Below are 21,962 nucleotides of genomic sequence, written 5' to 3'. Positions count from 1 at the left end.
TCACTGTGTCAAGGTCAGTGTGGTGATATTGGTGGGAAATGGCACCCTGTGTTAGTTTAACTGTTCTGTTCAAAGATTTGAAGTTCATGTTTCCCTGTCTCTTTTCATAGGCGGTGGCAATTCTGACAGCTACGTATCCTGTGGGACACATGCCGTATGGCTGGCTGACAGAGATCAGAGCAGTATACCCTGCTTTTGATAAGGTGAGTGCCCATGTTAGGGGTGTAATAAATACCTTTCGTGTGGTTTCACATGCGTGGTCTTCCTCTTTCTCTCTGTTACAGTATTTTAATTTAGGGGTGGCTTCAGTGATGTCAGAGGAATTTCTGCCAAACAAATATGAAGAAAGTTAGTTCATGGCTCCATAATCAAGTGTAACAGATTCTTTAAAAAATAAACCAACCAAAGTTTAAATAGGGCTGTATTCATGGCCATCTATTGTCTTGCTTCTCTTTACTTTTGCTTTTGATGCCTATTGTTCCTTGTCCCACTGATAAGGTTTTCTTAAAATCCTAGTTAAAATGAATTGGCTTTTGGTGCCTTCAAGCTGTTGCCTGATTTATGATTTTAACCTTAGCTCTGTGTTACAAGGTATTAAGCTACCTTTTGAATAGATAGGTGCTGTATTTTTAAGGATTAAAAAAAGTCTTCACTTACTCACTATGATGTAGCTACTTTTAGCTAATGAAGTGGTTTCTCACAAAGTGTCCATCAGTGAGTAAGCAAGCTCACATCTCTGCTCCAGATTCTGCGGTGTCTCTCAAATGGGTTTGGGTTCATTTATGTTAATATTTATCAAAGGTTGTTTCATAGACTGACAGTAACGCAGATAACATACATTATTTTAGTAGTACTGACTTAGCTGACCAAGACTACGAAGATTTTTGTTGGCAAATCATATAGTTACATAAGAATGCAAGGACTGCTCCTGGAACTGAGCACAGAGTAAATATATAACCAAAATTAATTTTGTTTAGGCTCTTTTTTTGCTCTGTTTTAGAACTGGTACTCACTAGCCCATACGTTGTGCGAAGAACAGTTGTGTCCTGTGACACTGTAATTCAAATGCCAGATCCTCTCCTTCCCTTTATTTACCAATTAGTAACTGAACTTTCTGGTTCCAAATACCGATGAAAAAAATGTTTGCTTGCTCAGGGATATACTTAACTGAAGCAAGCCCTGTTTGATATGATCCACCATATTTCCAAGGAGAATTTAAAAACAAAACAAAGAAAAGTCAAATCAGTCATAACTTCCCAACCTTAGCCTATGTACAGCTAAATTGACCTGTCAGATAAAACACGACATGCAGGCTTTCTCAGAGGTCACGCTGCTGAAAAGGAACTGCAGATGCAAAACCAATAAACTGCAAGATAAAAATGGTTTGGGACAGGAAACACAGGGGCTGCTAAGCTCATGTGTTACGAGCCACAATCAAATGCACTATTGCCAATCAAAATTAACAGTAATTAAGACTCCTAAATTCAGGTCTGATATAGCTGGTGGAAGATGTGCTGACAACTTTAGTGGTGACAGGATTAGACCATGATTTGTCTGTTTGTTTATTTCAGTTGAAAGGCTTCTCATAGAGCTCTTGTGGAACAACTGTGAGGAAGAAAAAGCTAGGGTAAGGCACAGATAGGTACAGTTTATCTAATTGCTGAAAAAGTATATAATGGGGATTTTAGTTGCATGTTTTAAGAGCAATTTGACATAAAATGTGATAAGTGAGGTAGCAGCAGTATAAAGGGTTTCTCATCCTGGCAACCATGTGTGCAAATGCCTCCACTGTACCTTTCAGACAATAAATACCAAACCAGAAACCCACAGTGGGTTTTTTTTAGATTGCTGTGAGAATTGCTTTACCCTCGGTCACGTCATTTGTGTGTCACCGTGCCTTTCAAAAGCTTTGTTTCCTTAAGCTAAGGCTTTCTCAGAAGAGTGCGGATAGAAGCACTTTTTATTTCCAGACTCTGTAAAGCCTCCATTGTGATTTTCAGATGCTGAAACAGTTTGCATGCATGCAAACTCCCATTTTCTTTTGTCAGTTACTCAGAAAGCTGGCAATGCTGATGGCCGTCAGAAGCACACTGCATTGCCTTAACTGACTGATGGGATTTGGAATCCAGATAGTATGCCGCCCTTCAGTGGCTCTACTGGAGAAGTCAGATTCTTGTATTCACTGGGAAATCGTTACCTCTGTTCACGTTTGTAAGAGAGATGCAGGGTCCTGCTTCAGTCTTTTATGAGACTGTGTCCAGAGCAACCTCATGGCCTAGCAGTTACACTCAGGTTAAGGGTTACTACTGATTTTCTGAAAGAAAACAGGCATATCCTAGTTCTGTGCTCTGTTTGCTGTTTTAAATGGTGATAATGCCGTTACTCTTAATGGACTGTGCCGTCTGATTCAGAGCAACAACACTGACTGTGGGAGGACTTGTGAACGCTGTTTATCTGGTTAATAGATGGGAATAGTGTTTTGATCCAAGAACTAAACAATGTGCAAGAGAGAGGAATAAAGAGTATGTGGTGAAGAGTTAGAGCAAAGGGCCGAGTAGAGCAAGGGCAGAGTTAGCAGCAGCGAGGTAGGAATGAACGAGAGCCCTTTTTCTTTGCAGCCCTTTGGATGGCTGGATATGGGTGTGCTTTCCTTTATCTCTGATATTTTAGCCTTGTTAGAAAGGTGAGCCATGCAGCAGAGTTCGTTTAAACACTGGTGAGAGATGTAAGCAAGGCCTGTCCTCACATATATAAAAGCTAACAGTAACAAAATATTTCTTCAGAAACACAAGAAATAAGAATAGATGCGTGAAAAAAATGTTTACAGAGAGTTTTCATAACCTGTTCCCAAACAGGGCAGATGTGGGAGTAGCTTCCTGCTTTAGGGTCTGGGTTGCCTACGTGCATCTTCATGCACCCAAACTTCCAAGCAGGTATTTAGGCAGGAGCATGGGGCTGTCCAGGTGCTGTCACTGCACTGATCACCACAAAAGCTTTAAATTGCAAAATTCCATCAACTACTTGAATGTGTGTGAAATGGTGTACCCTTCACAGAGCTCACATTCAGTTTGTCCACTCCCAAGATGTGTTTGCATAGGTTCCTATTTCTCTTACGAGTAACTCCAGTAAAGGAGGCTGACCGTGTGACAGATACTGCTGTTCTACCTGAGTTACATCAAGGATGAATAAATGTTGTACTACATCTCATGGTACAGGTTTTATCAGTGTGGGCACATACTTGTGTATCTCAAACAGCCCCAGGGTAAATGCAGTAGATGACCCAACAGCCTGTTGCTACAGGGCTCCTAATGGTGCCCTGCTTTTGATATCCCATCCTCTCCTTTCACAGACCATTTAGTTTGTTTTTATGTGTTCCCTGGGGGCGATTTTAAATCTTCAGCTTCATTTGCTATATTAGACATTTGGAAGAGGGCTTTTGTTGTTTTAAATAAAACTTCGCTGCCGTGTGAGTACCGAGCCCATGTTCAAGGTGGAACATCTAATAGTCCTAATTATGTTCTGTTCATTAAACTGCATTAACGGAGCCAGCAGTTCCAGGAGCTTTGTTTATATTACCTACTTGTCTCATTGGATCAGTAAGGGTGCTTGCATTGGTGTATGGATTCGGTACCACTCTGTGGTAAAAAGGAATGGAAGTGAAAACATGGTACAAACTTTAAACTAAGGTAAAAATCACATGGAGTTTCCTTAGAAAGAGCTACCACCCTTTTTCAAAGCTGCATTTGTTAAATAGGACTTATTCCTTAGAAAAGTAGGGAAATTACTCAGCCCTCAGTGACCATAGGAGCAGTTGCTGTCAGTTTAAGTGGAAAATATTCTGCGGTGGTACAAAGTACTCAGAAAGCTCTAGGTTAAAAAGCAAACAGGCAAAGACAGACATGCACGCGCACAGACAGTCAGGTCCAACACATGACCCTGGTGCTGTCAGCCTCCCGCTGGTCTGGAGCCAAGCTAATGCTCGTTATCTCTTTCTCTCACCCTAGAATAATCCCAGCAATAAATTGGTGAACACCAACAGCACCGTCACAGCAACACATATCAAGAAGTTCACTTTTGTTTGCATGGCATTGTCCTTAACGGTAAGAAACCTTTGTTCAACTCTCTGGCTTTCATCTCAACCAGAAAATTATCTCCTCTACCTAATGCTAAAAGCACTAGCAGTTCAAGAAAGGTGAGTTGTCTTTCCTTATGAAGTCCTGTTGCTTTTATCTGGAGGAGAGAGTGTGATCGTAGTACTGGAGTACTAAGAAAATCAGCTATCATTAACTCAGGCTAGATATCTTATGGGCTAGAGTTATTTTATTTAATTCTTCTCACTACTTTTCATTTCAAGTCAGCCTCCACATGCAAAGAGATATCAGAGATCTGCTTTTCTTTTTTCTCTTTTTTTTAATGAACAAAACTTCTGATAACCAGCACGTCAGGAAAATGAAAAACCGCATTTGTCTCACGTGCAGTGGGATGGCAGCCTGTCCCCGGGCATCATTTACTGTGAACGGTGGGAAAGGCAGCAGGTATCGAAACTGCAGTAGCTGTTTACTGCCGCCTCACATGGCACTGGTCTTCCATGCCGGGGGTACTTTCATGCAAGTTGGTTTTGTTTACTCTCAAAATGAACTAAAAAGGGCAATCTCGGAGACAGTGCTGACACTGACAAAAGGATCTAAAGCCTTGTCTCTGCTGGGAAGCATTGCAAGGGGCTGACATTCAGGGAGAAATTTTGCTGAGCCTGCAGCATTTCAAAACAACCAGCTTGCACACATACGTACAGTGCATCTTCCCCAAGAAAACTATTTCTGCACAAGTCTTTTTAGCAACAAACAGGCAGCTGTGGAAGAAAACTCATGCAGGTGGTGGTGATCATAGCAAATAATGGAGCAGATGACCAGAGTAAATGCAACTCCTGTTTCTACATAGGATGGATTTACATTACTGCTTGGAGCTGGTCAAGCCACCCTCTTCCCACTTGGGGTGGACTTGCACTAGCAACCGTACCTCTGTCTGTGACAGTCATTAGCAGATTTGTGATCCGTGCATGGTGTCCTAAGGAGCCCTGGGCTGGCTCCTGTCAGGGCACCACCAGGTGCCAGGACCGCCAGGGTCAGTCATGGCAGGGCCTGTCAGCCAGGGCCCGTCCCACTCCCAGCCAGGAGCAGGGCAGCCGAGGGGCACTGGGGCAGCCCCGGGCACTGGGCATCTCTCTGGGGCCGGGCCGAGGCCGGGCCGGGACGTGGACCCACAGGTGGGCCTGGCTCGGTGTGGCCCATGGCCAGGCAGGGCAGGGCCGTGGGGAGCTGGAGACCAGCCCTGCTGCAGCGTCGCTGGGGCAGGGGCTGACGGCCCTGGGGGTCTGACATGGGGTCCTGGGCTGTGGGCAGGGTGGGGGGAGCCCCGAGGCCTGGGCAGGGAAGGTCAGGGATGGCAGTGCCCTCAGGGACATGACAGCTCCTCTCCTCAGTACCTGCACTAGCAGGACAAAAGCCAAGGGGAACCTGGAAAATAAGTTTCTCAAAGTCCTTCCTCACACTAGAAGAGTAAGTGGGAAATGCTGCAATTGTTTTAGGATATGATGCTCAGAGTCTTAAAATTGAATCTGTTGATACCCCAAGCAGGTTTTCTTGGGGCAACCCAGCGTTGCGTACCTTCCACGGGGTAGCTGGCTGCTTTGTAACTCTCTTCTCCCCACATTCACAAATTTAATTTTGAGTAATGGAGGGCTGACATAATTTCTCTCTCCCCTTCTTTTTAGTGTAGAGCCTTTTGACTGAGTCACACATGGCCTATGCATGAAGGGAAACTAGTTTACATCAAAGGAAACATTATAGTACACGAGCCTGCAGTATTTGTAACCATCCCCATCCCCTGTCCCAATCTGAGAAAGTGGGATACGGTACTCTCTGTCTTATTTCATAGTTGAAAATGAAGCAACTCAATCCATCAGTAGCTGAATTAGCTAACAAATTAGCTTCTGCTCTTTGTTTCCTATGTTTTTTCCCTAAACAGCTACAACTGGCCACTATCAAAGACAGGGTTGCATGAACCAATGTGGCATCGCTTTTGTCTATTCATTTCCTAGATTTAAGATTGAACTCTCTTTTCATGTGGCTTAGAGGGCTCCTTTGGGAGGGCACAAGCTGCTTCGCTGCACCTGCTGCTGCCCACTCCACGTGGCGGTCACAGCTGTGCCCTCACGCACACGTCTGTGTGCAAACCCTGTGCAAGTCAGTGAAGCTGCGTGCTCTGAGTTGAAAGCAGGCCATCGATTGTGCAAGCAGCACTAGGGAAAGTGGGACATTCAACTCTCCGAGCGGACTGGGAGTGGTGGCATCTGTTCATGTCTCATAGTCGGCTTGGAAGGCAAGTGAGGTCTTAATGAGAGCTGCGAGCACCCTCATTTAAATCGCTGCCATTGGAGTAAAAGCATGGACAGCTCTATGTAGCTGAAGCAAGATCACTGCTTGAGGAGCATACAAGACGCTGATCAGAGAAAGCGATTTCTCAGAGACCACTGTGAAAGATTCCTAGCTCACTGTCACTAAAAATGACCCAGAATAATCTGTACTTACTTGTTTGTTTATACCAGGGAAGGAGCAATCAGTTCTTACAGCAGTAGTTAGTGAACTATATTATTCAGTTCAGCTTCGTCTTCAAGCAGCCTCAGCTGGGACAGACCACAGTGCTTTAGGGATACATTTCCAAACACTAGCTCCTGTTAGCTGCATGGTTCCTGTTAACTAAAGTGTCAGCAAGACACGTGGCCAGGTGTATCTTCATATTCTTGAGTGCTCTATGTATTACAACAGGTTTTCCCTTGCCAGTAAGACAGGCTCAAGGTGCCAAGGCTGACATGCTGTGCACACCGCGCCACGTTCATCTGTCTGTCACCAAGTTAATGTACAGCAGGAGAGCTGCACAGTATTCCTCAGTTTTAACGTGTTCTATTAGAAACAGCTCAAAGCTCTTTCCAGCTTTTTCCACTTCTCACTAAAGTGAAGGCTCAGGCACTTAGGCTGAAAAAATTGATATGCATCAGTTGTGTTGTGGTAACCAAATTCAAATGCCAGGTAACCTGCATTAGATTTAAATCTCAGTGAAAGTTTAAATTTAATGTACTTAGAAGCAAACAGCTGGTCAGTTTACTGGCTTGTATGTCTGGGCCCGAGAGTTGAATACGTGTGTGTCAATACATGTCAAAATGTCACCTGCTTTACAGTCAGGTTTGTCCATAATTGAGGAGTCTAATGATAGCTTTAAAATGTTTCTAATACTTACAATATTACTTTCCATATTATATATTAGGCCATTTTTTATAGTCTATGATAAAATATTACTTTTTTTGTAAATAGAATGTAATATTTGGATTCATATCTGAACTTATTCTTTTGATAGGGGAAAAAACACATACTGATTTCTAAGGGCTCCTGCTGATGAGCATCTGTAGCTTAAGGAGTAACTATTGGCAACTGTCTGTTTCTTTCATTTACTGGAAGCTATCAGCCCCTTAGGGAAGAGCAGCACACAGGCATTGTGTCAGCTCTTCAGTACTTGGATCTTGTAGCACAGCAGCATAAGCTACCATCAGTTGGCAGTTACATTCATCTTATATATTAACGTGTAGTGTATGTAATTATAAATATGTATCTGATAAGTATATAATCATATGCAGAGTGTAGTTACATATAATTATAGCGGAGGTTTTTATATTATATTATAACAATCAGAAGTTTGAAGCTGCAGCATTTAACGTGTTCACCTGTTGATCTCTTATTTCCCCCCAACCGTGGGCAGAAAAGTGGGACAGACTGCTGAGGACCGTAGGCTTTTTAACTGAGCTTGCAAGATTCAATAGAGGGATCCCATCACAGTCTTAAAACAGCAGAGAGGGCTCCAGAGTCACAGGGTTTCTTTTGCTGGGTCCCTGTGGTGGGATAGTTCCGTTCCAGCCTCTTTCAGGAGGAAAGTCTCTGTCCCATTTGATGACAGTTTACTGCAAGCCATCCCATCATTTGCCTCATCTCCAGTCTTCATCTGCTTGGTTATCGTTTATAATTAATCATCAAGCACCTAGGAGATAAGAAGAAAACCCTGATCAAGAACAAGGAAGCCAGTGTAGCATGGAAAATTCCCTGTATGAAAGAATTAAAGTACAGAATACAGGACTCAGTAGTTGCTGCTTTCTACTTAATTCTGTAAGAGCTAGAGCCAGTCACTGTGGAAGAGAAGCAGCTGTGTTTCACTCAGGCTGAGAAGCCTCGTCTGTTTAAAAGGCAACTCCAGATGCCTAAGCTTTTGCGCTCTGCTTTGGATTTGGTTATGCCAAACTAGGAACTGCCAAGTGCCAAGTGGATACCATCTGCCGACTCTCCTGTCCTGTTGATCAACAAGGCTTCACCAGCCAGTGAAATGCAGGCACTGGCAGATAAAATTGGAGCCCACATGACTGAAGACAGAATATTCATACCAACTCAGTATATTATTGAAATAGCATTGGTTTATTGACGTATTCCCACTCTGATGCTATGCACCTACTAAACATGTTTTACTCAATGGTTGTTTAATTTCCAGCTGAACTCAGCAAATCTTTTTATTTTCCAGCCATCGGTTCTGCAGCTGATTTTTCCCATGAGCGTCACCAAAGACTATCCAGTTTTCAGTAGACCCATTTGATCTCAAATTTTCAATCTCTAGTTTAATATGCCATTTCATATCACTTTCTGCATTTACCTGTAAGTTCATTTTCCACATGACAAAGTATCCAAGTAAAGCTCTTGCGTACGTAAGACACTGATGTATTTCATGTTTTCAGCTACGCTGTCCTGCTAAACAATGAGACATAAAGCAATTGTTGGTAAAGGACAGAAATTAAAGAATTCTTTGTATCCCCGCAGCAAGACTGACTGCTGTCCTACTAGGCATCCTTAGCTTGCATTCAGGATAATATGAATTAGACTTGCATATTGAGAAACGCCAAGGAACATGTTCCTGTTTCACTGATGAAACCTTTTGAAGGCAGGAGTGTCCATAGCGTGCTATAACTGCATGGCACTTCCATGCAGTAGGCATCTCTTGTTGCGTGTTAGCCACTGTGAATGCACTTAATGAGTTGCAGTACCTACAGAAGTATTGTGCGCTTCGCTTTGTTTCCATCTTTGGAGACCAAACACTTGAAGGGTCTTATTTCAAGGCTGACAGTAAATTGCATTCAGGACCTGACAGGAGATTAGCTTTAATTTTTAGATGCCTCAGGCAGCTTCACTGTAGCCAGAGGGTGTGCGAAGAAGTATTTTAAAATAGAATTTGCCACAAGCAGCATATGTGAACATACTTTCACAAAAATGTAGTTATTTTTTTCCCCTTTCCTAAAGAAAATAAGGTCAGTTACCACTACTACTGTGAAATCAGTATTAGACTGTCAGCTACCAAGGAAATATAGGAATATTAGAATTTATGCCCCAAATTCTTGCATTTTGGCAAACAGAGTGAGAAGGTTTCCATGTACGCACTTGATTAAGTTTGGTAAAGATCAACCTGGGGTGGAGCACAGTGATTTGCAAATTCTGACCAATGCAAGAGACTATCATCAGGGCTTTTACTCCATTATTCCTCCTTCACTCGCACTTAAAAGACCTCCTTCATCCAAGTATCTGCTGCCTCATCCCCATGGTTTCAAGTGATTCAGATGCTGGAAAGGGGAACAAGAAAAAGCAAGGGATACTGTTTCTATTTCCTTGTGACTGATGCCACAGTTCTTCTCTGTGTATTGAGAGAGGATTGCTACCTGAGAAAATCACCAGGTTATTACAGCTCTTACAGCTTTGATAGCTATATACGACCCAGGCTGCTAATGCTGCTTTTTAGTTCACAAGCTGAAGAAAGCATTTTCAGGACAAAGTGGTGATTTCTGAGGTCCTTAATTTAGGCGTTCCTCTCTGTGCTTTACGCCTAACCTGCATGCAATGCTGAAACCTTCCCACTTGCCCATCTCAACTCCCATATAGATGGCTGATAGCAGACATTCAGAAGATGGCCCACCAGGGCCAAGCTGGGAATTGGGAAAGGGGGCGGGATGGGGGGGTGTTGAAATATGAGAGTATTTCTCTCTCTAAAGAGAGAGCCAAAGTCGTAGTCTTTGTGCAGTGACGGTGCAGGAGAGCCCGGCAGCTGAACAAGTAGTTACAAATGGACTGACATTAACAAAGCCTCATTTTTTCATGCATTTGTGACTCGTGGTCGAGGGAATAGCATCAGGGTCTGAAAAGGAGAAGCCGTACATTAACTTCCTTGGCCTTTCAGCTACTCTACATCTTTGCTGCAAAAGGGGAATGCAATATGACACCTAGTTACAAACCTCATTAATCTCTTCTATCTTGAGGATTTGGCTACTGTAGCATTTCTACCTTGCTGGAGGAAACAGCTTAGCCACACCATGGAAAACAGGATTCATCATGATGATTTCTTTCATGTAAACAGTGAAATCTGTGAGTTTATTAGTGTTCATGTGCTCAAACTATAACATTGCACAGGCTAAGTTACTCTGTAGAAATGAAAAATTTGAATTCTGAATCAAAAAGGTAGCATGACTTCTGATGGCAATAACGCTTTTCAGTTTTTGAGGTGCTTTAACAAACGCGGCCAGGGACATGAGCTAGAGTTTTGCAGTGTTGTAGTTCCAGCACATCAGTGACCAGCCACTGCATTAGAATTTATAAGTGGAAGATTACTCAAGAGCCAACTTTCTTAAAGTGGCTTGTGTTACTACATTAACTAGGGCAAGCCTTTGTTGTTTTCTAAAGCTGACCAAGGTTATATGATTTTTGTGTGGTTTTTTGTTTGTTTTTTAAGGAAGTTAAGTCTGACTATGGAACTTTAGAGTTTGAATAATAATTGAATTTTTTCAATGCATCACACAATATCAAATTGTAGATTAATACTGCCTGTTCTCATTCCCCTTCCACCAAATTTGAAGCAATCATACTTTATAGTACATTGTCCAGTTCATCCAGATTAAAGCAGTAGTTCGTCCTCCCTGTCCAAGGTCATGCTTACAGCTCTCTTCAACAGGAGATTTTCCCTGAATATCTCCTTTTCTGCTTGTTAGAATAATTAATTCCCCTTGTGTAGTGCTGAAGAGCTTCAGACTCAGCGTAGCTACTGCAGTGTATCCCTCCATTCCTCGTATTTGTTGTTTGCTTTCAGGAATTCCTTCTTATAACAAAGAAGAGCTTAGGCATGGCTAGCAATTGGCTTTAAGAAACAGTACACACTGCATTTTCTTCAGAACTGAAGTACTGTATAGCATAATTTACCCTTCCATGTAGTTTTTCCTCCCAAGTTTAAAGATGAATGAAGGGAAACGTGCATAGGACTCATGTTTTGCTGCCACTGTATATACCTGTGACATTCGGTGTCACAGGTCAAAAAGCAGCCAAAAGGTTAAGCCATTGCAGAGGCCACTGGATTTGTGTTCAAGGTTCATTCATTTTTTCCTTTTATTGGCTGTCTTTATTTTAAATCTCTGCATTGCTTTATTATCAAAGGTTACAACTGGGCTTTATTAGAGTCATGGGATAATAGGACTGAGAGGCAGTAAAATCCACAGGAATAAATGTCGCGACAAGGAACAGGTCCCTCTCAGAGGACGCAACCCCAGCTGCCAACAGTGCCAGTATCTGGAATTCCCTGGGTGACTGAGTTCAGTGTCATTATCTGTCATGAGAATACAAAGAAAGGAAATAAAAAAAGGACAGGTTTCCCCCACACTCCCCAATCTTATTTCATCAATGGCTTCATTACAGCCTCATTGTATCAAGGAGATTTCACAAGTCCTATCTAGGATAGTCACATTTAAAAAAACCCAGCATTCGCTTTTCAGACTAAATCCACATTCTTTATACTTTACTGTCATACATTATACGGATGCCAAGGACAGCTTTTAGAATAATACCACCCATCCAGTGGATGAGTTTGTCTTCACTGCTTTGATTTTGCCCGTCTCTGAACTCCCAAACTTTTTTTATCTTCAGGCTGCTGGCACAAAAATAACAATTGGAAAATGACATATTGGCAGACAATCACTCGAGAAGCTTTTTACCTTTTCAAGGTCACGTTTAGTTTCCGCTTCAGTAAAAATTATTTCAGACACGAGTGGAAGTATTCCTGCCTGCTCAGGAAGATGCTGGACCACCAGAGGCTGACTTTATAAAATCCTCACGAGGGCCTTGTCCCATCCGCGGTATCGCACTGAGCCTTTGTCCCAAAACAAAGGATTTCTGTTTGCTCCAGTGAGGTGGAGACTGATGTCTCTTTCATGATTGTTCAGGTTTCACACAAAGGGTCTATTCTGCATGAGTGGCTGGAGGAAGCAGAAGAGGAAGGGTCAAAAATTGTCACTGCAGCATGTTTCTGCTTGAACTCCGTAATTGCAATAGGAAGCAGCAAGGGCTGCAGAAAACTCAGGACAGAAGAAAATGGCTAAGTTGTGAAGTCAACAGTTTTTGCAGAGAGCCTAGGAATCTGCCAGCTTTGGTTTATTCAAGCTTTTTTAAAGTGAGGCTGTACTCAGTAACGTATCCTGCTTTCTGTAAAAAACAAAGCAGCATAATTCAATGGGGAGATAAAATGACTATATTTCTTACAGAATTTAGTGACCCAACCCAGCCTGAAAAATACCACCTAAGTATTTTCAGCAGCAGTTGGTGAGAAAGCAGATGTGGCATCATGTTAATGCTGTCAGAGAGTCAGTGTATTGTGCAGCTGCTGGACCTAGCTTTATTTCTGAAGAATGTTTTGCTCCGTCACTCTGAACTATAAGGAAAGCTGGGGGAGGCGTGGGGAGGCTAAGATCAGTAGAAACCAATCATTTCAGAAGATGTGAAGTTAAGGAGTTTTCCCGCAGGCAGGCTCTGGTTTCTTTTGCTCCCTCTGCTGCTTGACAAATTTTATGACAGCTGTTTTCAGCTTTACACCACCCTTCGCAGAACACAAAGTTCAGAGAAATCTATACTGACTTGCGTGCGCTTGAGAATGTCCTTGTGATTGAAGTCATCAGCATTATGATAAACCGCTTTCAAATACGACTGCGGTCTGACATTTTAACTGCACACAGATCCAGGGCTTTTTGCTTCATAGGATCACAGGATTGTTCAGGTTGGAAGGGCCTCAGGAGTTCATCAGGTCCAACCTCTGGCTCAGAGCAGGGTCAGCTGTGAGGTCAGGGCAGGTTCCCTGGGGCTTTGGCCAGTCTGGTCTTGAAAACCATACATTTCCCACACAAGAAAAGGACCCGCTTTCGACCGGCTTCAGAATTACAGGACACATGAGCACATCATCATGATATCCCAACAGAGCGTCAGACTGTGGGAACCTTCAGCGCCTCCATTTGGGCTGATCAAAAAAAATTTTTTTTTTTTTTTGTCTTAAAAGCTGTATATCAAAAACTCCTCAAAACTGCCAAAACTAGGGTGGCTGTGCAAACACCACTCTCTGACATGATTTACAGCAAAGGTAGCATAGGATTCTGCAGGTCCATTCTGGTGCAGGCCAGGCTGTGGTATGCAGCAAGCTTCCATAGCAAGCCAGTGATGCTGGCCTCTGCTGTTGTACCATGCCCAGCAACTCCTCTGCAGCTTCCGAAGAACTTTATGATTGTTTATAGCAGTGTGCTTAAAAAAAAAAAAACTAACAAAAAATAACCCTGAGCCTTTAAAGGTGTCATGGTTTAACCCCAGCCGGCAGCTAAGCACCACACAGCTGCTCGCTCACTCCCCCTCCCCAGCAGGATGGGGGGGAAGAGAATTGGAAGGGTAAAAGTGAGAAAACTCGTGGGTTGAGGTAAGAACAGTTTAATAATTGAAATAAAATATAATAATTATAATAATTATAATAATTATAATAATATAATTATTATAATAATAAATATTATAATAATATTATAATAATAATAAAAAATTGTAGTGAAAAGGAAAATAACAGAGAGAAATAAAAGCCAAGTGATGCAAATGAAAACAATTGCTCACCACCAACCGACCGATGCCCAGCCTGTCCTTGAGCAGCAGCCCCCCCGGCCAACCTTCCCCCTAGTTTTATTGCTGAGCATCATGTTATATGGGGTCAGCTGTCCTGGCTGTGTCCCCTCCCAACTTCTTGTGCACCCCGAGCCTACTCACTGGTGGGGCGGTGTGAGAAGGAGAAAAGGCCTTGACTCGGTGTAAGCACTGCACAGCAGTAACTAAAACATCCCTGTATTATCAATGCTGTTTTCAGCACAAATCCAAAACACAGCCCCATACTAGCTACTGTGAAGAAAATTAACTCTACCCCAGCCAAAACCACCAGTTTTCCATTTGATTATTTTCATCTTAAACTCACATGTGATTTCCTATCAACAGGGAATAATGTCTTTATGATAAAACAGACGTTTTGATTTATTGGTCCACAATAAAACACAAAATGCTTTATTTGTACAAATTGATGGGTGGTTGGATCTCCTTCCTTTGTAAGAACCCTGTTGAACATTTTCCATGTTGTTCAACTACTTGAGAGACTGCATAGTGGAATGAGTGCTTCAGGAGGTATTAGGAATTCGTAATCTGTTGCACAACTATATTCAACAGGGAAACACTCCAACTGTGGTCTGAGAAGGGGTGTAACAGCTATTTCTGTAGTTTCAGTATGAGTAGTTAACAATTCAAAACTGTTGTTGCTTTTACTCTTCATAAAAATACAGAAGTGCAGTTTCTTTGAACATTAAGTTGCTGGAGTAAGTTTTTGAGTGACAAGCCCCAGTACTACAGAGCCATTTAGAGAACTAAATTTTCAAGGTCCATGAAGGTATGGATTTGGAATAGCCATAAGAACAGCACTAACAAGTTCAACAAAATACTTCTTTTCCAGCATCTTGCAAAATAAGATGTTGAACAGAGGAGTCAAATTCAGTTTTTTGCACTGATGCAAGTTAGAACAAGATATTCTTTTGACTTACAAACGTATCTGCAAGATCAGCTCATCTTCTAAGTGTGATACAAGCTCTGAAAGGAGGCAGAATTATGGAAGTTCTGCTTATGTGAGAAAGAGGGAGGCCATGGAGATGTTTGGTGTATCAGGAGATCAGACCATGTAAGACTCAGGCTACTTTTTGATTTGTTTATTGCACACTTCAAAAGGCAGATTCGTATGACTTCTATTCTTCCATATTAATAGAAATGATAAACTCAACTGATACTATCCCAAAGATCTGAGGTGAAATTCAAAGCTGAGATGTGTAATAACGTGTAATGTAGATTTCCTCTGCCCTCACTGGGTGCCACGTACCATAAATGGGCATAGAGAGGTCATGAACAAGGCATGGGTTAAATTAGTTAAGATGCAATCCTCAATACATACATAGAACAATATTTTGAGGGTAAAACAACTCTCTTGGACAGCCATACTTCTGCAAATATAGGAAGTTTAACAAATGATAGGAAACATCTGCTGAGAGTTATTTTGCAGGAGAAAAATATGAACTTCATTTCATCACAGAAGAACCTTTAGCAGGTTAACAGCACCCTTCCCCATGGTAAAATCTGTTATCCCCATCTCATTCCAGGCTGGTATATGTCTAACCCATTTTTAAAAACATTCATTTTGGATTCCATAGCTTCTTTCTGAGGAACATAGTGCCATATCGTGTCTTTGTCATCAGGCAGTGTTTCTTCTACTGGAGACTGCACTGAAGTCTAGAAATGCTGTACTGTTGTTCATAGCTCATTGGAATACTCTTTTGTGCCTTATATTTATCAGTGAATGTCCCAAAAGACAGGCAGCTTTCTACAAGTGCCTAAAAGCAAATCAGTCTAGCACCCTGCAGATTACTATACACGTGACAATAGCCTTTGTTAGCCTAATGTATTATAATGCATTATGTAGTGGGTCTCTGAGGTTTAGTAATCCCTGTCAGCAACCAGAATAAATGGCAATAGCTTCCGGGAGATGCAGAGCCTATGAAAAGACTGTTAGTTTTCAAGAACTACTAGCATTCAAACTCACACATGCAGCATCTGAAACAAAATCTCATGAACAGTCTTTTGTCACAATCATTTGTGAAAGTCAAATGCATGAAGTGTGCTTAAGAAAGAGATTAAAGAGAAGTTGGACTGAGCACTACCAGTTTGATACTTTCCCTGCTGAAACAAAGATTTGGTGCATTCTCTCAGGCTTGTTGACAACAGACGTTTTTGATGTGTAACCTTTTAATATGCCTAGACACTGAATTTCCTAGCTGAGAATAGCAAGGTTCCACATGAAAGTAAGCACACCTACTTACAGAGAGTGTCTAAGCTACAAGTGAGAGGTTTATTTGACTTTTTTTAATGCACAACTGGATTGGAAGAAAAAAAAAATCACTAATATTAGACATTTTGTATGCACAGCATAATGCTGCATGGGATGAAAGTGCACCACAGTTATTGAACACCTGAAGCCCTAACTGCCGGCAGCTCAGACCGTGCAGCCGGGGAAGGGCATCTCTTACTCTGCACTTGCCCGTTCTTTGTGCCCTTCCCTTATGCAACCCCCAGTGACCTTTAGCAGGGTACTAATCTAGCTGGAGCTTTGATCTGATCTAATACAGCCATACTGATTTTCTTATGCTGCTGTAAATTACTGATATACTTAATAGTCTTTCAAATTTTACTGCTGTAGATCAGTTAAAGACATTACCCTATAGCACAACCCTTCAGATCAGTTCAAATGATTAAAACACTTTCAGAAATACTTAGGCTACTGTTGTTTATACAGAGATAACACCACCATAATAAATACTATTGTCTTTACTCGGGCCTGCATATTCTCTGTAGTGTTCCACTCTCCTGTTTATATCCTCATTTTTTCCTGTGTTTTTAAAATGCTCATCACTGCTCAGTTGAAGTTCTGTTTAAATGATCAAAGGCGTTAACAAAACTATCCTCTAAGATAACAGAAAATCAAGTCAATTCTGTTGCTAGAATTCCACAAGCAAAATCCTTACGGCCAAAGCATTAAAATGCTTCAGCCTCAGCAGGGTTGCTGAGTACAGTATTCATTACTGTATAATTGCGGTTGGCTGCAATGGCCATATAACCTGAAGCTGCAATGCCATTATGCTTATGTGTTGCTAGCCTACGCTACGTTCATCTTCACCTCTTGATTAGATTATATGAAGGTATAACTGTAACGCTACCCAAGCCTATTTATTCTATTTTTAACCTTGCAGACACATGCAGAAGGACGTAAGGGGGAGGGGGAAACAGTGTTTAACTAAAAGAAAGATAAGAGACATACTAAGGCATACTATAGGTAAATCTATTTCCTAAATTCCTTCCTGATCTGAGCCCCAAGAAGTTACCACTGCTTACTCCAGCAGAGCCCATCTCTAATTGTGTGTGCCATGCTCTCTGTTTCACTGGACTACTTGCATCATTTCATCTGTTATCATCTTCTCCGGTCTCCTTTCTGATCAGTCTTCACCCTTTACCAAGGTAATCACAAACATCATACAGACCACTTAGTATCGCAAAAAGCTAAGACTTCATCCTATTTTCAGTATACCTCATCTGTAATAAAATCAGTAGCTGAAATACCTTCCCTCCTTTGCATGTCAAGTGTTACTGTTTTCCTGAAGTAGAGCCTGTTTTTTTCCCCACTACATTTTGAATTTGTCTTTGAAATAATATGGAAACTTCCCAAGTTGCAAGTGTTCTAGAAGTTAAATTGCAGAGGGCTTGCATGATGCAAAGCATTAATTTCTTGTCCTGAGGCTTTGTCCCCTGCAGGCAACAAGAATATCATCTGCTCATAAGATGACAGAGAAGAATCTCTTTGCAAAATGAAACTAGTTATCAATATTGCAACCAAAAGATGGAAGCACGCTGAGGCAGAAAAAGAAGGTCCTTCTGCTGCCATGCCTCACCTCCTCAAACTGCTTATTCTTGAACTTAGCAGTCACTGCTGTCATTACCCACCAGCTACTGTATAAGAAGTGCTCTTTGAAGCCATTTATCAGCACTGACTCTCTGCTGATCAGGGGAGTGGGGAAGACTGCAGTTTGCAACAGCTGAGGAGGAATGACTGCATACCACCTGGGTGTAAGTCATTACCTCTGATTGGCAAACTGACCTTCTTCCCCTCGAGAGCTGGATGGAGATTGAGTCTGTTCTTATTAAGGCCAGAAACAAGCTTTAACTTCAAAGAGAACAGAATTGAGAACAATGCTTTTGGTCACTTACTTGCTTGCCTGTGTAACCATGTTAGAATACACTTTCAAACGGCTGTTGAAGAAAGAAAGACTGCTCTATTTGCCTTTTGCTAGCAGTGGGCAGACTCCGCTGTTAGCATAAATGTATGGAATCCTGCAGCAGCAGTAACTATACTGCTCAGTAGGATGCTAATGGCATTGTGCAGTACAAGCAGCGTAAAAGTCTTTGCTTTCATGAAAACAGCAAATTGTAATTGAAGAGTGGACATCTTTGCATCTTATTTTGTTTATTGGACTTTGAAGAAAGATTTGACAAAATGTTCCCTGTATGGTTGCTTTAAAGGTCATTTGCGTTAAGAGTACAAATCACTGCAGTCTGCCTAATGGTGTCTGCAAGAATGAAAGAATTTACTCTTGTCACTGTACAGTTGCTTTTTAATAACTGGATTCTCAACCACACAACCTTCTCTGCTCTAGATTGTGCCCTCTGCTTCAGCTGTACCCCGTACAAGTAGTTTGGCAGGCAGAGAGAGGTGCTGGCTAAAGCAGAAGAAACTCCATGCTCAGTTCATTTGTCTTCTGCTCTTACCTTCCTCCACTCTGTATAGGTGGTGGAGATACACCGCAAGACAGCATCAAATTAGTCAAGTAAAATGTTCAATTGTGAAAAATAAATAGTGGTTCCTGCCCTGAGAAGTGGAGAAGAAAACTGAAGATGAGCCTTTTTGCAGGAAGGTGAAATGTTAGGTTCACCACACAGGCTGTCAGAACACGAGACCTCCCACAGGCCACGTGGTCACGGACCTTGGGAAACATCTGCGGTCTGGATACTCGTAGGCTAAACAGAAAGGACAATCTCTGGCACACAACCAAAGAATGAGAGTGAAATCTCAGCTGTCTTGGAGGTGATAGGACTTCAAAGACTAGCTTTAAAAGCCATCTGAACATGTAGGGATGTGACAACTGGATACTAAGAGAAGAGCTAGGTAGATACTATGATGCTAGCTTGTAGGCTAAATTACAAGAGAGTAGTTATGGAGTCTTACAGAGCCATCAGATTGTACAGCCAGTGTGCAGAATTTACCTGGTGCACTGGTTTGTAACCTGACAGAGGAGTGCCAGAACATTTAAGGTCCCAAGTTTTGCCCCGTTCAGTCAGCTCCCTTCCTTAACATCTGCTTCACTGTGAGAATAACAGGAAGAAATCACTTTTAAAATCACAAAACCAAGTTAAATGACAAAGCAGTTACACTTGAAAGGATGTCTGGTACCCCTTCTTACAGGAAAAGTCCTGTAAGGGCTGTCGGCACCGTTCTTCAGTGAATGCTTTGAACAGAAGTTGGACCTGCCAGCTGCTAAGAGCCCCCTCAGCCCGGACTGAAGCCCTGCCTCAGGACTGACCAAAAAATTAAACAGCATGTACTACCGCTGTACCATTTATTACGGGGTTTTTATGGAAGTTTTCCTTTCATGTATGGACTAAACAGCACACTCTTTAAAATAACAAGACTGGGTGGATTTGTGGCCTGAGGGCACCATGTCTGCAGGACTATGCTGAACACCTTTGCCTTGGTATCAGTCATATTACATACCAACAGTACTAGTACCAGCAGCGTGTTTAAACCCCTCATCTTAGATTTAGGTCAGATCTCTAGGTCTTGGAGTACTTCAAATCTTTAGTTATTAAACCATCTGATAATCTGTAGGAATATGAGTGTCTTAACCAGAGCAAGTACTGTAAAAATCAGGTTTCTTACTGTTTTTGTAACAATTAGACCATTCAAGTACAACCATCTGCAGGCACCATAAAAATTCCTTCTATATGCGTCAGTCTTGGTACGTGAGGAACATGAAGAGTAGGAATTGTTTCTGAAGTTAACATGCTTCTCTTACTTGTGAACTCTGTGTATTTGCATGCAAGCTCAGTATAAATATACTGTGGGTACACTAGAGTCTTACTGCATTTAAATATTTTAAAACATCTTTAAATTGTTGCAAAACAGTGTTTCGAATATGTTTCTCAAAGTAAAGGAAATTAATTCTGTGTTTATGAACTTTTTTTGTGATTGTTTCTTTTCCAATATTTTTGATTGATTGATTGGAGAGAAGTGAGAATCTGTTTTCTACTCTTTATTGAGAACACTGTTGTTCTCAATTGGTCGCGACTTTTGGAGCATTCAGCATCCTCAACTTAAGTTGAAGACAAAAACTGTTGGTGGTTGGGGTGGCTCTGAAGAGCCTCTTAAAACCTTTCCTATAATTTCTTCTTGATTACAGTCAGACTGAACCGCAACATTTGAATTGTTAGAATCCAAGCCCAGCAAACAAATATTCTGTTAGGTTTGCATGCATGTGTCGGGTTTTTTTAATGACTGCTTCATAAACTCTGGAGTCAGGACTATTGCTTAACATATAAGTTTTGTTATTTTCTTTCATCAGTGTATGTGCAAAGAGGCAGAAACATAGGAGAAAGGTTAAATGAAGTGATTAAAGTTAATCATAAAATATGCCTGCCTTAGTGATGATTAAAACCTTAGTCATTGCATGCTACAGATCCCTGAACGTTGTAGAAAAGCAAACTTATTTTTATTACTTTGTATCCATCTTCTTCCTGCATTTAATACCAAAAATACCCACCAGTAGAGTAAACAAATGTTTTAGACCAGGAGGACCTATCTTCTGTTGTGCTTCCCTTCTGAAATATAAACATTTCTTAATTTTATTCTTCCTAGCTCTGTTTTGTGATGTTTTGGACGCCAAACGTGTCAGAGAAGATTTTAGTTGACATAATTGGAGTAGACTTCGCTTTTGCAGAGCTGTGTGTTGTTCCTTTGCGCATCTTCTCCTTCTTTCCAGTTCCAGGTAAAAACCAAGAAAATAAAAACTCTGTAACCTCAAAACCAAACCAGCTTTGAGGTGTGGTCATAGAGTCTGGCGTGGCTGTACATGGAAGAGTGGCTAAATGCACGCCTAGCAAAAGTAACACGGTTTTTATTGAAGTTGGTGTAGACCAAGACTGTATCGGTAGTCAAGATACAAATGTTGCAGTAAGAGCAGTCTGTCATTAGGCAGATTTCTGACTGTCAAAAGTCAGAATTCTGTCTATTGTAGCTGACCAAGAGCACACACATGAATGGCAGTAGCAATACATGCATGCCAAGACTGAAATTAACTGTTTGGAATAGCATCTAGGACCAGCTCCACCATAACATCACCTCCATTAGTCTCTCCTGCTGCTGCCAGTGTCAGTGGCACTTTCAGATATCATCACAGCATAAACAATATAGAATAAAAGTTAATGCCCGTATTCAAGAGAGAGGCAAGCTTGACAGCAGTAATCAAAATGTTTCCCCTCAAAAAATTTCTAACTTCTGTAATCATATGCTACATCATGTAGTGTTTTCTTCTTATACAACAAGACAGTTTTGTAATAAAGGTAAACTCCAAATACAAGAATAGGTACATGGAGATACCATTTTTTGTGACTAGCTGTTATACCGTGTACCACACAGGAGCTAGAGGGAAAATTTTCCTTGCTGTGATTTCTGTTTAGGGAAGGGATGTTCCTTTAGTGAAGAAAACAGGATGGACCATCTAATAAATTGGTTGTAAGAGAACAGCTCTCAGTAAGGCTTGCTGTCTACAACTGGCGCTTTGTGTTTTCAAAAATCAGTATATTAAAGCAATTTGGACACAAGATCTACTTCATTTCTAGTAGGGCTTCCCAGTG

The 21,962-nt window shown here is 41.6% G+C and overlaps 1 protein-coding gene across 2 annotated transcripts in view; it reads left to right on the top strand.

Moving 5' to 3' along the window:
- ANKH (ANKH inorganic pyrophosphate transport regulator) overlaps positions 1-21,962 on the top strand; it is a 110,273-nt gene that overhangs the window by 75,032 nt on the left and 13,279 nt on the right. For both annotated transcript variants that reach the window (XM_076330361.1, XM_076330362.1), the window contains 3 exons: positions 111-203; positions 4,005-4,100; positions 20,965-21,094. In XM_076330361.1, coding sequence (XP_076186476.1) covers positions 111-203; positions 4,005-4,100; positions 20,965-21,094 — 319 coding nt within the window. The remainder of the gene's footprint in view (positions 1-110; positions 204-4,004; positions 4,101-20,964; positions 21,095-21,962) is intronic.

The sequence above is a fragment of the Aptenodytes patagonicus genome, chromosome 2 (assembly GCF_965638725.1).
Source record: "Aptenodytes patagonicus chromosome 2, bAptPat1.pri.cur, whole genome shotgun sequence".
Taxonomy (NCBI): Eukaryota; Metazoa; Chordata; class Aves; order Sphenisciformes; family Spheniscidae; genus Aptenodytes; species Aptenodytes patagonicus.
Note: the sequence above shows the minus strand (reverse complement) of the source record. Positions and strands in the feature narration are given on the sequence as shown.